Source organism: Schistosoma mansoni, chromosome 3 (genome assembly GCF_000237925.1).
Source record: "Schistosoma mansoni strain Puerto Rico chromosome 3, complete genome".
Classification (NCBI taxonomy): domain Eukaryota; kingdom Metazoa; phylum Platyhelminthes; class Trematoda; order Strigeidida; family Schistosomatidae; genus Schistosoma; species Schistosoma mansoni.
The window spans coordinates 10370268-10387734 of record NC_031497.1 but is presented as its reverse complement, the minus strand read 5'-3'; the positions used below and the strand labels follow the sequence as shown (position 1 = coordinate 10387734).

Genomic DNA, 17467 nt, shown 5'->3' with positions numbered 1-17467 from the left:
ATTTTCCCTACCCATTATTCTATAACTTTACACAATTAATCTCTATGGTCAAAGAGAATGTAAATTCGTAAATTTCTATTAAATTACATGATGTAATTACAATATTCAGACGAAAAAGTTGATTAACCAATCAAAAAATAATTTACTAATCAACCACTAGAAAATTTCACTGAATCTACTATCATCATGATTGGTCAATTTCATTTGAGATTATGATTGGTCAATTGTAAGCTGAGTCTCGTGTTAGCTTAGTATATGATATTTGATTAACTACTGATACAAACATCTATCAGCTAGTCGCGTGACAAACGGGTTAATATTCAACATCTGACACCACTAATCGTAAACACTAAATGTGTTGTTACAGTTAGTGGATTCATAAGAAAACTTTGAATTTGGATTTACAACCATTGGAATTATTAACTAATATATTATTTATCATTTTACAATGACCACCTATCTTGTATGTGACAATGAAAACAAATACCCGAACTCAGATGATCATATTTTACAAGTAAGTCGAATCAATAAAAGTGAACTAAACATTTCATTAATATTTATGTAATATTTTATATGTAGAAACATTAGAGAAACCCGATAATCGGTAAAAAAAGTGGTTTTAATTATAGAGTCAGTAATTTAATACGTTTGAAGAGATGAGTGTTTAAAGGTCGTGTAAACTGTTAAGACAGATAAATATAATAGTTATGATGGTCAATCAACATTTGAATACTCCGTTTTTAGCAATAAAAGCATAGTTAGTGAAATATAAGACAAGATAATTGTCAACTTGAATGTAGTAATGAAGCTAGTGGAGTAGACCCTCAATGGCTAAATTCCTTAGACTAATCAGATTCTAACCCTGTTCCACGTACCTTGGCTTGGGACAGTGGATGATATCACCGGCCTTTGTGTTTACAATGTGGATCGTGGTCGAGTATACGAATTTGTACCCAATAAATGAGACGAATAAGTAAAATATTGAATCATGTTGAGGACGTATTTAACAATCATTATCATCAGTGATTGGGAAAGATTTGGAATATGTATGGCTACTTTCCCTCATGACCTGGAACATATGAAATAAAGTTTGAAATCGGTTCAATAATCCTGAAATATAATCGTTCTAAACTAAAACATATCCTAGCAATTTTCACCTATATTTTATTCACATAAAATACATACAAGAAAAAATATCGTATTCATACTATGTATTTTATACTGGATAACTAAAGTTGTGTGACCTCGCGATTTCAATATCTAGGTCAAATAAGTAGCACAGCAACAAACGTGTAAATTGCTGTGTAGTCTAATCAAATGTCATTATGCGATGTAATAAATAGTCGCTTAAAATGTCTCGAAATCAGTTGAATTGTTAGTCTAGTTACATATATGGGCTTGTTTGCATGTCGTTATTGTTGAACTGGTGAATGATAACCTCTTGCCGGTTCAGATGTGCTTTCAAAATTTCTAGATTAATAGGCTAAATGCTGAAGCATTTATAAACTTAAAGAAAAATGAACTTACAAATAGCTCGACAACTATTAATTTATGCTTGTATTGTTACTATTCTGTGATAACATATTCATTTTAAATCGTCAGAAAGTCATCAGAATATGTTTCTGTTACTGAGTCTTCCCATTTTATCGTTCAGTCAATACATACCGTTACAACCAGTTGTTACAGTATTCGGTTTTTAATCATAAGATCAATATTTGTAACCCCTTTATTTCACTTGATATTCAGTTTCCGAGCATTAGGAGCGTGATTTAGGAGCCGGAGATTGTCAGACGTTTAGCTCGCAATCGAGTACATGAGTCCATTGCACAATTATTCTGGAACACAATCAAGAAAATGATGATTAAGATTTATGCATACAACAGTTTTATCTGTTGTATATATCTAGCAACGCCACATTTACCTAACTTGTAGTCACCAGCTATAACCCGAGACAATTCTCACTTAATCTTTTGCAAGCACTCTGTTAGTTATTTCACTAACCTTCCCCTAAATTTACGTCTTTGATTTGTTTTATTACTATATGTATGGCGTCTGGATAATAAACATTTATTTCAACAAAACACTTGTTACTTAAAGATTTATTTGTCGGATAGTATCTTTTACGAGAAATCCTAATCAATATAGTGTGTCCAGAAAAATCTGATTGAAAATCAAAGACCATGCGTTCACTGAATACAGATGTTGTAAAATACACTCATCTGATATGATCATGTGAAAATTTTGTTCCTCTCAATATCAGTTAGGTCGGTTGAACTTGATATATATATATATTTTTTTCTAAAGTACATTTATCATTTTAATAATGGAAAGGACTTACAACACATAAAATATTTTCCAGCATGATACATACAAATTTGTAGTTGTATGTGTGTACACATTATAAAATAATCAACATTGAATTTCGATGCAGAAATAACAACGACTGAATAAACATTAAGGATAAAACTTAATTTATTGATATCTGATTATCAAATCATAGTACTTTATGATACATTTTCAATGATCGAATAACTTTATAAAATAAATTTTAATATAAATGAGAATTAATAAACCATTTTTAAAGAAAGAAACCATATCAAGATAATTGAATTTTTTTCATTATGATCTTCAATACAGAAAACTGATTATGCGGTAATGAAACTTTTCCAGACATCAGTTTATATTTAAATGTACTGATTTACATACTTAACATTGTCTTAGTTTGTGTAAAATAAGGTTTAAATAATAGTACCTGGTGATTTCAAGTATAAGAAAATGGAATGTGGTTGGAAAAATTAGGTTTTAACTAGTCAGTCACCGTTCAATTTGTCGATGTTCATGATATATTCTATGCCTCTCTTGAATATATTTGATCCATAAGTCATTTCAAAGTCTTATTAATTCGCATATCTTTGATGAAGTTACCAATTGGTCTCTGTATGAACATTATAATACTAACTTGAAACAACTGATCATTCGATGCAATTGTAATTATCACGATATTTAGTTTATATACTCCGTACTGCTATAGTTCAGTATTTAACCAGTAATATATCAACAATGAAGTCATTATGCTTGATTGTTTGAGATACATATTACATCTATTAAGATTATTGATTTTCCTAAATATTTTAGATTTTATAATATTTCTCTATCGAACACTACGTATGATAGTCGTATATATTTATCAAACGATCAGGTTTAATAAGTTACTCTCTCCAACTCAGTCAATTAACAGTCACTCTTATGCTTGTTATATACACCGAAATATGTGTACTTTCGCCTAACATTCGTATTACTTATCTTCCTTCGATAATATTTTAGGACAATGATCGAACTAATCAGTATGAGAATATTAATTCAGATCAGATATTTGTGGATTTAAATGGTAACAAACAAGGAATATCCTTAGAAAAATCGATTTTTAAAGAATCATATAATACTATGGAAAAGTCATCAAATGGTAAGTCTTTACGATCAATAATAAATAATATGACCTTTAGTCGTGAGAAATATTTTTTCTTTGTCATGTTTAACTTGACAAAATGAATCATAAACATTTGTTATTCAATGATATTCTACCCGTAAACAATTGAATTGGTTACATCATCACTGGTCATGATCTTGAGATAAAATAAAAAAGAAATTTGAGTTGAACTACATAAATATAAAAAAATGATGTTTTGACTTAGAACCGAAAAACATTTGATGTCATAAGAAGAAAGAAAACGTTGGTATGTACATTTACTGGTAAAACTAATGGGATAGTGACATTTTCATTTAGTGTAAACTGGTAATAACTATAATGTCATTATTATATCAGACACTAAAATCACTATTTAACAGACCAAATCTACTAATTTAAAGACAAGAATCTTAGTTAAATGTGATCGATTCTTGCTTGTTCATTAACTATATCTCATGTCTGCTTTCACATCTCTGTTTAGAGCTACACCATAAGAAGTCGTCTACCAAGTTTATCCACGATAAAGTTCATGTGATACGCATAATTCACTATTACAATTTTAAGATTCTAGACTCGCCTTTTTTTTCCTATGTATATATAATCTATATTTGAAATCAGTCACATAATTCAATGTCTGAATGCCAGTGTAACCTAGATATGATGATACTTTTTTGTTATATAAGACAAAAAACAATATTTTCAACGTCCAAGTTCATATCCGTAATTGTTATTCTTTCTTTCCAATGTTTGTTTTCCATCAATGCTTGACATCAGTCGAGTGTTTTTCGTTTTTTTAAAAAAACACTTTAGGTCAAACTGTATGTTATTGCCTTTTCCTAAGAAAGAATGTTTTTTTTTGGACACGTGGTTATCATTTCCGTTCGATCTCTTCTTAATAAACGTCACATCAGTTTTGTTCTCGAAATATTTTTTCGGGTATCTTTATCTGTAGAACACAGATTATCAACTATTTTACGGTTCTTTACATTAATCTATACAATTATATAATTTATTATAGGCTGTATACCAGAGCTTCAAAATTCTGTACAAAATTACAAACCATCTACAGAAATGCATCCATTTGATGAGTCTGATAATTATCTTCGTGACGATGTACAGTCATTATTTCAACGTCACTCTCAAATTGTTCAACGACTAGAACAACTTGATAAACAATTATTGACGCTGTTACATGAAGAATGGGTAAGTAATAAACAATGTATTCATGACTATTCGTGAAAATTTAATGCTCGTCAACTGAAAAAAGAAAATCAAATTCTTGGTTTATCTCTGAATGTCTCTAACTACTTGGGAAATGAATATCTTTGCAGCATGTCATTATTCGAAAGATTCCAAATCCAGTTAAAACAAAAGTCAGGAATAAGGGAGCTCGAGTTGAGAATTTATTTACCACTACAGACCCTTGTCTAAATCGTAGTTAGAAATTAGCTAAACTTGACATACTATTTCTCACTATTTAGCTTTATTGTACATGTCTATAAATATAACAGTTTGTGATGTAGTTGTATCACAATTTAGAAAAATTATTTTGTCAGATATTTGACAAATGTAGAATTCAGATACTATTCTATTCATATGTTGATTGAGGTTTGCTGTTTGTACATATAGCATGCTATCAAAATGGGGATTTGTGAAAATTGTTGTAATTTCAATAGTTAAATTCATGAGTCAATCTAAGGTAGACCACCGACGAAAACCTGTAGGCACTGGGCGGTTCTTTCGTCCTAGTATGGGACTACTCAACAGTGCGCCTTCACGATCCCTCACTAAAAAGACTGATCCAGGACCGGTCTCGCGCGAACGCGTTGTTCACACATGTATAATACACAAAAAACAAATTTTACTGGACATAATGCATTGATACATGACTTTCCTTCTGTGTTTTGTAACCGTACAATCATACAAAACATATTCTTACTAAGTCTTTCAAATGTTATATTCTCTTGAATATTAGATTCCATTTCATAAGTAGATTTTTTTAATGTAACTCTTTTTCTTCTTTTTGAACAGTCAATTACTGGAAATGTACCATCAGATTATGAATCTTTAAGCATGAAACTTGGTATATACAATAAACCTGTAAAGAATACATCATATCCTTTATCACATGTACTAGTTCATAAGGCAAGTACAGTTAGCATGAAACAAGAATATTATGAATATTTAAAGAAAAAGAAGAAATCATTACCTATTGTAAGTGTTCGATTACTGTACAATTTCAATATTTTACTTTTCATTATAATGTTTTGTTATATGATATATATGACCAGTTAGTTAAATTCGAATTCTCCGCTGTTTTCTTTCCTTGTAATGATTGTCTATCACACGTAATGAACATATATACGTCGTTGACTAACATATTTAAGCGAATCAGAAATATCCATGAATGATTGTAATAATTATTTAGTTTTCTGTATCTGTTATCCTTCTTAAAAGTTCAATGATAATGTTACTACGTTGAAATTACTTGACGATCAACCTTACAAGACTATTAGATACTTTATTACCGTTCATTTTGTCCATATAACTTCAGGATTGGAACGTTCTATTTACATTAGTTCTCTTCAGTTGTTCTGAAAGGATGGATAGGTGGAATAATCATGCATTAGACTAGAACATGTTAACTGCCTTAAAAATTCACGTTTATTATCATTAAAAAGTAAATGGTATATTCCCTCCATAAGTCAGAATCGAATTGAAGATGTTGTTGCTTCTTGGACACAATTTAAGATCTCACTTCAATATTCAGTTGATAGTGTTCTGTCTAGCTTTGATTTATGAAAATATTTCCTTTTGCGTTACAATTAATTGATAAAATTATTTTTATCCCTCTTTCCACATTCTATATAGGCTACTAATAAACTAACACAAAATGCTTCAGTAGAATCTGAATCAACTAAAATCAATTCGGAAATCGATGATTTTTCACTTCCAGATGACGAAATTATCAAACGTCATCAAAATACAACACAACGTTTAGTTGAGGTATTTGGTCGTAGTGTTAGTACTGGATTATTATTGCCAAACGAAAAATTATACAATGTTATTGATTTAACCGATAGATGCTCTAATTCAAATACTTCTTCTATTCATGATTATAATTCTGCGAATTTAACTTTTGATAAACATCATTATTACAAATTAAAAACAGATATTCATTTAACTCCATCAGAATATTATCGTTTAAATCATGTAACATCAATATCTGATTACAGCTCATTTCTATCAGCTGACTATTCACCAACAACTTCTCTTCGAAGTGATCACAGATCAATTAAAAATAGTGTGAATAATAATAATGATAATCAAGATATAATATCCAATTTCCCTAGTAATTTATCATCAAATATTAATTGTCTTAATCATTCTGGCAAAAACATCGGAAATCTACAAGATGAAAGATGTATTAGTGATTTAAGATTAAGAAACTCTGTAAATGAAGATTTAGTTGAAAATAATGAAGCTACACAAATCAAGGTTGAATCACAAACAGACGGTGATGTTTATGATGAGGAAGAGGAAGATATTGATCGTGTAGCTTATGAAATTGAATTACGACGACTTGAAGTTGATTTCGCAGTTATATCACAATTATATGCTGTGCATAAACAAAGGGCAAAAGAAACGAAATTTGAATCATACAAAATTGCGTATAAATCTAATTCTAAAAAGGTAAATTTCACATCAATACATACTTTAACTGTTTATCAATTAATTTGTGTGCTGAAAAGCGCTAATTGTGTTGATTCTAGTTTAATATCCCTGTGAACATCATCATATAATGTTTTCTGCTAACATCTAGTGTGACTTAGTAAATTCGTTACTATACTTCATATCATTTGTTTATTTGAACACAAACATTGGTAAAAGCGAGATATCAAGTATATATGCGTCAAACTTCGCCATTCGATTTAGTGAGGGCCAAAATACGTCCCGGGTGCTCAAATCAAAGCAGGTGGTTTTCTTAGGTGACCATACCCTGAGCCTTTAATTTACAGGTCTAATCCACAAGGAAGTGGAGCAATGTTAGGGGACGTAGTCACATGGTAATCGGTGACCAACAATAGGTCCATACACCATTTGTTCCCTGGAACTCATGTGCACCATTCGTTCGGGATCAGAGTTTTCCAACTCCCCCAACTGGATCCTTCATATCCAGCAACCGGGATAGTGTGCCGGACATTCGCTTTACGTCTTCTCATTAACGTAAACAACATCCTCACCACGAGAAGGCAGTGAGTAGGACTTCCCCGGCAGGGGCTGTATATACGTGACTATGTGAGAGCATTTCGAGAGGGAGAGAGGACTCTCCCCACCCTCGGCCGTACCAGGGCATTTTGGGGCACTTTATTACGGTTTTAAATAGATCATTTTAGTGAATAATAAGTTTTTATGTTGATAGCAGTTGTTTAAAATTGATACCTACTGGTAGTTCTAAACACATTATTTATTATTATTTTATTTAAACATATAAATATTGGTGCAAGGAAGCACCAGATACAAAAATTGGTAAAAGGAAGGTATAAAGTATATATGCGCCACACTTTGCCATTCGATTTAGTGAGGGCCGAAATACTACCCGGGTGCTCAAATCAAAGCAGGTGGTTTTCTTAGGTGACCACACCCGGAGCCTTTGACCTGAAGGTCTAGTCCATAAGGCAGTGGAGCATTGTAAGGTAGCCGGTGACCAACGATTGATTTATAGGCCATTTGTTCTTTCAGGATACTGGAGCACATGTGCACCATTGGTTTGGAATCTGGGTTTTCCAACTCCCCTAGGTGGAACCTCTGTGTCCACCAACCCGGTTAAAGCGCCGGACATTCGCTTTTCGTCCTTTCAATTTCGTAAGCAACACCCTTGCAACTAGAAGACAGTGAGTTGGACTTCCCTGACAGAGGCTATATACGCGTGGCCATGTGAACACATCTTACTACTAATTATCGTTCGAATATAAATTTGTTCATTTCTATACTATTAAGTTAATGTTATCTTCTAAGCATTCTATAGACTTTGGAAATTCAATTTGCTTCAGACATTCTCACTTCTTAAAAGTGATATTTTAGCTACAGAAATTATTTATTAGTTTAAACATCTTCATGTGGATGTTCAAGTTTTATGGTTGTTTTTAAATTTATTTATTGATTTCAAAATAAAAATGAGTTCTGGTTTTATTATTTATAGTTAAAGGATATCACTCAACAAATGAATCGTATAAAAGATATATTGTTGTCAAATCAGCAACCGAATAAAAATCAACCTGTTATTTCAGTTGATAGAAAAATAATACAAAACCAGCTTCTCAAGCGACGAAGAACATGGAATCCACTTAAACTTAGTTCTTCTAACTGGACTATAGGAAGTGGTACCTCACCTAGACGATCAAAGCTTAATGCAATAAAATTTCATGGTTTCTCCACACCGGTTACACCTAATACCACTACAAAAATCCCAGATAATTGTCTTGAACGTAAGAACGACATTTTCATAGAAGTCCCTGAGTCAACAATTATAGGAAGACGGATGCAACATACTCTCCCACGTCATGGTAAACTCTGCTATGAAGAATCTTTCAAGTGTGAGAAATTGATTGCAGAATGTCCAATAAAACAAGTTATTGACGAATACTTACATCCAGATCCTCTCACTACAATGAGTGTAACACCAATTAAGCAAGATATAACAACTGAACCTAAACCCACCTTATCTAATTCAGTTCTATATCCTGTGGTGACTAGTTATGTTACTGCTCTGAACAAAAGTTTCCATCATTCGTCCGATTCCAATACTATCAATCCTCCGGTGAGTTAGAATTGAATGGTGACAGTTAATTTGCATGCCACTTTGTTATTTCATGATCTATGACAAATAATTTCAAAAGTAGTGGGTCATTTTGAATATCGTCAAAAAAAACTTACAACTTGACAAACCTCCACAAAACCCATTAACTCGATAATCTACTTTAATTTCGTTCAAAATTATATCTTGTAAAGCGTACCGTTGATGTAGTTTATCAGTTTGTAAAGTTACTGATCTCTTTTTCCAAATAAGTATTAACATCTCATCCAATTTAAATTTTTATCACAGACCAGTAACTGGAAACAAAGTTGAGCAGAGGTGCTATGCAAATAAATGTATATGTACATCAAAAATAACACAGATCTGGTGAATAAATCAGGTATTTTCACAGTCAAATTCACGAGTCGATCCAAGCTAGACCACAAATGAAAACCTTGAAGCACTGGGCGGCCGTCTCGTCATAGTATGGGACTTCTCAGTAGTTTCCAATGATAGTCTATCTTTGGTCGATTCGTGAATTCGACTGTGAAAATACCACAACTCCCAGTACTGATAATTATCATGTTCTCACAAAGGATTATCTTCAAGATGGATTTCTTGAAGTTCTAAGGAGAAGCTGTAACCAGTGGAGTGCAATCCGTGCCGGGTAGTCACAGTTATCCACCTTAAAAAATGGATGAAGGGTTGCGCAAGATCATGAATCAATTGAAGTTAGACATTGACACCGTTGGATATCAACTTAGTGGCCTAGAGGTTTAAATGTTCCAACTCGAGAACGAAGATCCTGAATTCGGGTACATTCGGTGAGGGATCGTGGATGTGCACTTCTGAGTAACCCCGTACTAAGACGAGGAGGCCGTTTTCAATGGTGGTCTAGTTTGGATCGATTCGTGAATTTGACTGAAAATAAATATTAATCTGTTTCCAGTAATTCTCAATGAGATATGACGTTCTACTTATGAATTATTTGTTCTTCTTTATAAACAGACATTAATCAGCGCTGCCGTTCAAGATAAATTAACAACTCCAGATCATACTGTACATAAAACGGTTGTTCATGATCGACGCCGAAAATATGTTAAAACTTCCAAACGTTCACATTCATTATCGTCAGAACTCTTCATTGTTTCTGTTGATGATACATACAATCTTCCACATAGTCTACTGAACAAAATTGCTCGAGTTCGTTCTCTACCACAATTCAACAATGATCAAAATTGTTCCAATGAATATATAGACAACATCAAAAAGAAAATAGTACATGAAAGGTAATAATAACTGTTAATACTAATACTACTGCTTTGAAATACAGAATATAATAATATAATATAATAGTATAATAAATTTATTTCGTTTCTTTGATTTTCAGTTATTCAATTGATGGGAAGCTTGAAAATCTTAAACGTCAACCACTGAACGTAACGACACAGTCATCAGGTATTGGTTTCAATAATTCATTTGCTTCTGTTGAATACACTGACACACTTGGATCGTCCAACTTGAATTGTGTTAAGAGCATGCCTAAAAACACTACCCCATCAAATACATCCTCGTCCAACTGGTCGACTTCAGGTTGCTCATGTTTATCTTCTCAGACAAACAATTCGTCTCCATATGAAGAAAGAGCTTTAAAAATAAATGAGGACTTATGTAATGAGGACAAACAGAAACCGAAACCCAAAACAACCGACTCAGATGACTATTCCAATACACCAGCAAAAAATTGTTCGGAAGAAACAACTGAAAACAAGGCTATACTAAGACATATTGACAAAAGAGGAAGAAGAGTACCTACTACTCTCATAGAAAATATCAATGCACTACCTTTTGGAATTGCAGTTTCTGCCAGGTGTATTTGCAGCTGCTTCTCGGAACATAGTCATCCTATAGCTACTGCTGAATCGTATGTTTGTCAATGTTGTCATTCAGATAACCTTATCAACACAAATACATCAATACCACTCAATAAATCTGACTTTAGGACCGTCAACGATTTCTCTACAGCACATGACGAAGGTAACATTGCGTCTATGCCATCTTCTATATGTTATAGTGAAGAAACGCAATCAGTCAATACATCTAGTGATGATCGACTTCTTCCAAAGACTCATTTAAACTGTTATTCTTTACAAACTCCGAAAAGTTATGATAAAAGCCAAGAGAACGAAGAACGTCTTATTTCGCAAACTCCTAATAATAAATCGACTACACTTGTGAATTCCAAAAGTGCTCTTAAAGGTCGATTAAGTTTAAAACCATTTTCTTTATTAAGACGTGCTGTTTCAAAAGTTACAACAAGTTCGGGACGTCGTTCACTCAATGCGAACACACCTTTTACAATAAACAAAAAAAAGTGTATCACTAGCCCAGCAATATTACCATCTCTCACCACAGAGAGACTGAAAGAGATAAACACTAGTAGTTTCACAAATGATAACACTGATCCTTGTAGAAGATCTAAATGCTCATTTAATGAGATTCATGGTTCCTCTGGATATCAATCGAATTCTAGTATTTATACCACAACAAATAATAGCCATAATAATAGTAATGTTCATCATTTTACATGGGCCAAAAAACTTCGACATTCAATACGTCCATCACATGCGTTATCAAATAAATGTGTAAACTAATCTCTAGAATACTTATTATTTTACACCAAGTGTGTACATACTACTTTGTCTTACCTGTGATCTGATGTTTAGATTAACTATTACTATATAATTATGACAGTAGCTGAAACGTGATCATTTAGATTGTTAGCAGATTTACTTTATCATATGCAGTATTTACATGTAATTGTATTTTTGTTTTTTTTGTAAATTGATTACTTATTAATCTGCATATGATGTCCCAAGTGTACATAAAAGAAATATGGACAAAATGAAATAGACCACACCTTTGAAAATAGTTTATCAGTGTTTGTAGAATTATGTTGTAACCAAAAAATTGATATTAATAGGTTGTATACTACTTTTTAAGAAAAACCAAATAGAGAATTGATTTAATTTGTAGTTAATCATCCCGACAATTTTTTTATATTTTGATTTCTTTTCTATTTCTTTATTGAATAAATAAACAAAAGTTGTTCATGATTCAAATGATGAGTTCATTTTCTTTGTTTTGTATTGTCCCATTGAAACAGATTGATCGTACATAATCGATCAAGTGTAAATATTTAGATAACAAGCTGTCAGTATTTTGATGTTTGTTTTCTAAATGGTATATTTTTGGTAAGCGCTAGAGGAAAAATCCAAAATACCTTATTCGTTTTATTTAAGACATAGCCAGATATATGTGGAATTCAATGTTGATGTACGTATATGATAATGTATTCCTAATAGTTATAAATTTATCTGGATTCCCCAGCTAAGCACAAGTTATTGACATCTATTTCCCGTGTCCCATATGCTGTTATGTAATGATCAGAGTTCAATTCAAATGCAGTTATTAATCGTTTATCGAACTTTTTATGCAACTGAAACAAGGTGTTGATCAATATTTGCAAGACTAGCTCAAGAAATGTGTTGTCATCAGTGACTAGAGTTCAGAACAAGAGATCGAAATGATTTGCAATGAAATCAAGCATAGACTGGAATGAAAAATTCTTAAGTATCTGTACCTAGTTTTGTCTTGCTTTTGTACCTTTTATTCAAAATAGCAGTGTTTTAAAATAGGAACAAAGTTGTTGGTACCTTTTGAAAAAATAATATTTTGATTCATCTAGTTACTAAGGCCTAAACTAACATCAGTTTCGGTTGTATGCTCCCAATTCATATCATACATATTTACTATATGATACCGCGATTATTTGTGATGATTATTCAAAGTACTCATGACCTATACAAGTTATATAATATTACTACTTCAATAAATCAATAAGATTATATGTATTGTGATGTATCAAACTAATTACGTAATTGCTAGTACCAGATATTAACCTTTTACAAACGGAGACGACCATTTTCATTGTTTACAGCAAAATGCCAGACATGCATGATGTAATATCACATTGAAGCCAGTCAGTTACGAAAAAAATGTATGAACTAAAGTTAACCCGTAATGCTTATTACTAACTCTGAGCTAAATCTATTAATCGGGTTCATTTACTGTTAAACTACATATCGCTTATTTCGTATTAGTGATGAAGTTAACTATAATATCCCAAAGAATAGATTTAATTAATACACTTTAATAGGTGATGAGTAATAAGTTCAGGAAAATAGTTAACTCAAAGTCAGAGTTAGGGCATATTTCTGTCACGCTCATATCGTACAAATTACTGTTCTCTGTATTCGTTAATCCAATAGTTTTGAAAAAGTTGTAAACAGCAATCCAGTTATTAAAACATTTGGACGAGAATTTCTCTGTAGCTTTGAAGTGATGATGATAAGTTTATATTTTAAGGATTTCATGTTTCTACAGAATACTTCATATTCCGAAATTATCCTTTATTTTGTATCATCAAAATAAATAAATATTTAAAAATTCAATTAATTTAGATTAAGGGGTTTTTTGTGGAGATTTTTAGTAATATTTCTTTATATAGTTGAAATCATGAGTCAATTGAAGCTAGACCACCAAAGAAAACCTGGAAGCACTGGACGGCCGTTTCATCCTATTGTGCGACTCCTCAAATTAATCAACATGCCTGTACGTATATGATCACTGTATTAGCATATAACTAATCACGTAAGTTTGAGATATTGTTGACCTCCAGACTCATGGCTAAGGATAATACTAACACCATTGGCTTAAAGTAGTACAGTCTTCATTTTTAATTGTATTCTGACTTGACTCATTTGTTCTGATGCATTGCTGATAAATTTTAGATCCATATAATTTAAATAATTATTAGTTGTTTCTTTTATTTAGTATGTGTGTACCTTACAGATTAGTAATATAGATGATTCACATTTGTATATTCCCTCAAATTGTGACAAATATAAATGTGATCTTGTTTTGATAATTCGTCAAATGATAATACTGTTCATTATTTAAAGAGTTCAACATAGTCTGTTGACATTATTCATTTAACAAGTTCAATTTTCTATTAGATACTTACCTAGAATTATACATTTTTATTAATATTTGAAGGAAATACACATAAATTAATGATTATCATCATTCAATTATTCATATCTGATCCCTGCTTTTAAGCGAACTGTTAATTGAATCATTTTTATCATAATAATATGTATATTTACAAGTATAAATAAATAGTAGTAGAAACAGTTCATTGTAAATGATAGATTTACCAAACATTTACCAATCACTAATTATCATGAATTTAAATATTCTAGTAATGAATAAATTATTTTAATGAAGGGGGTTTTGTGAATCCATCAGTCATTTAACGCTAGGTCACCATGGAAAACCTGAAAGCACTGGACGGTCGTCTCGTCCTAGTATGTGACTCCTCAGAATTACGCATCCACAACTCCGCCCGCAGGATTCGAACCCAGCACCTGTCGGTCTCGCGCGCGAACGCCCGACCTCTAGACCACTGAGCTGGAATCCAACGGTGTAGATTTCTAACTTCAAACAATCCATGAAATTGTGCCAACGTCCACCATTGTCTTCAGTGAGTTACTATCTGACAACAGACCTGTTTGAACTACACCGGTCACCGCTTCTCACTAGAACTCCAATAAATACCTCTTGAAGCCAGTCACTAGTGAGCATAAGTTGATGATTGTTATCAGAAAAGGGTTTCGTGGAGATTTTTTAGTAATTTGATAGCTGAATTCATGAGTCAATTAGAGTTATATCACCATGGAATACCTGGAGGCACTGGACGGCGTTCGCGCGCGAGACCGATAAGTGCTGGGTTCGAACCTTGTGGGCGGGGTTGTGGACGCGTAATGATGAGGTGTCCCATACTAGAACGAAATGGCCTCCAGATTTTCCATGGTGGTCTAGCTTTAATTGATTAATGAATTCAACTATAGAATATATCTGTTTGTTTTCCTTCCGTATGTGTGTAATTGTCTACAAAGTATTCAAATATCTGTAATCATGTATATATGATTTTAAAAGTTGATAATAAGTTGTTATGATATCAACTGAATATGTGTTCCGATTATAAAATTGATAGAAGCATTTAAATGTATTTAGTGATATCTCGTTTGGTATACTATTGGGCTTTGATTATGTATATACCGTTAATGGTAACAATGTAAATCAATTATTACCATTTAAGTAATTACCAATGATGATCTGAGATTAAGATGAAATGATATGGTTAGATATCTGTTTCATCCCAGTGATAAAAATTAGTCAATGTAAACAATTACGTTGATATTCAATTCACCCGTTGTAACTGGATCAATTGTTTAATATGTTGGTACGTTCATTCTTAGTTCCTTTTGTTAATGAGTAAAACCTGATTCTGACTACCTCAGTAGTCTTAGATACTGTATGTAAAAATCATTCATTAGTATAAGTACTATACAAGTACAAATTTCTCAAACATTAATAATAGAGTATTCTCTTTTAATAATTAAACTCAAGTTATTAACTAACATGGCAACATTGCATAATTACAATTCTACAACTCATTCATTATCACTTAAATAAATAACCCAATAAATATTCAGTATTTTGTATTTATTCACCTAAATCTTACCAATTATAAGAAAACTATTTTTACCCACCTCATCAGCAAATAAAAAAGGTGCTAATATGTAGTTTGTTATTAAATTAATCGATTCATTTCAAATAGATCTCAAATAAAATTATTCATACTTGTATACAATGAGTCATTTCAATCGTTCCCTTTTTATAATTCGGAAAGTAGGTGTCACTCACCTTTTGAAAATGTCATACTCAAAATTAAAATGTTTTTCATTTTTATTTTATCATTTTAATTTAATTAGCTATGAGATTCCCTCTGTCATTCTTTCCCTCTCTCACACACATACACAGAGTACATATTTGTGTATGTATGCTATATTTGTGTAGATCACATATGTCCATTGCTCAAATGTGAATTCAAATGGTGACCTTTTCAATTATATTTCGATTTTGAGGACAACAAATTAATTCTCCCATAGATTCAATGAATGTATATTAAGATGAAGATATCAATATTAATTACATAAAAAGGTTAAGACGATATAAAATATGAGAAAATAGTTCAACTTAAGAACATAGTGAATTATTAACTAGTTAGAATTAGAAAAGTACTTTTTATTCATTACTGACCTTAATTTAATTGATTTGAGTATAACTTCTTACAATCAATGACCTTTACATAAGAAAAATTAAATTCTTTTTTTTGAATCGAGAAACTTTCACTATGGCACAAACACTTAAACTTGCTGGAATTTTATTAAGATAAACTTACTAATTCGTAACAATAATAATATGATTAATCCAAGAAGAATTTGTATATGTTTATGGAATTCAACAGTGAAATTTTATATAGTTGAAATCATGAGTCAATTGAAGGTAGATCAACATGGAAAACCTGGACGACCGTTTCGTCTGATTGTGGGACTCCTCAGCAGTGTGCATCCACGATCCCACCTAGCGAGATTAGAACCCAGGACCTATCAGTCTTACACGCGAGCGCTTAACGACTGAGCCGGCATCCAAGGGTGGTAATGTCCAACATCAACCAATCCACGAAATTTTGTTTATTTGAATCGCTAACATTCTTTAAAAATATTATTGATTTCCAAATGTTTTTGAGTAAATATAAAAACTATTAAGCATGAGTCGTTAAACATTTAGCTCTTTTATTTAAAAAAACAAACTAATAAGTCAATCGATTAATACCTATTCCGATATAAAATTTAAGATCAGTTTGACAGTAAACCTAAATTTGCGTTAAACTGATGTCTACAAAATTCTTTTATCTAAAATGTATTATCAGAAGGGGTTTTGTAGAGATTTAGTATTTTTCATAGTAGAAAGCATGAGTCAATTGAAGCTAGACCACCATGGAAAACCTGGAAACACTGGACGGCCGTTTCGTCCTATTATGGGACTCTAGAGAGAGATAGGAACTACACTGAAGACAAGAGGTGAAAGGGTGATCGGCTGTCAGTATCACCTGAAGTGTGTTGATGACACATAGATCTGATTGCTGGTCAAAAGACAAATAACGAAAAGGTTCAGTATATGAGTAAACAACATCAGGCCCATGCATTCTTTGCCTCTTAATACCTGATTAAGAA

At 31.9% G+C, this 17467-nt stretch overlaps 1 protein-coding gene across 1 annotated transcript; it reads left to right on the top strand.

Annotated features, from left to right (window-relative positions):
* Positions 1-448: 448 nt before the first annotated feature.
* Smp_160590 (hypothetical protein) lies at positions 449-11917 on the top strand (the record flags this gene model as incomplete). The annotated part of the gene is made up of 8 exons (XM_018799173.1): positions 449-514; positions 3325-3463; positions 4485-4669; positions 5498-5680; positions 6338-7159; positions 8670-9287; positions 10272-10552; positions 10654-11917. The coding sequence occupies 8 exons, from the start codon at positions 449-451 to the stop codon at positions 11915-11917; spliced, it is 3558 nt and encodes a 1185-aa protein (XP_018650988.1).
* Between the last annotated feature and the right edge of the window lie 5550 nt (positions 11918-17467).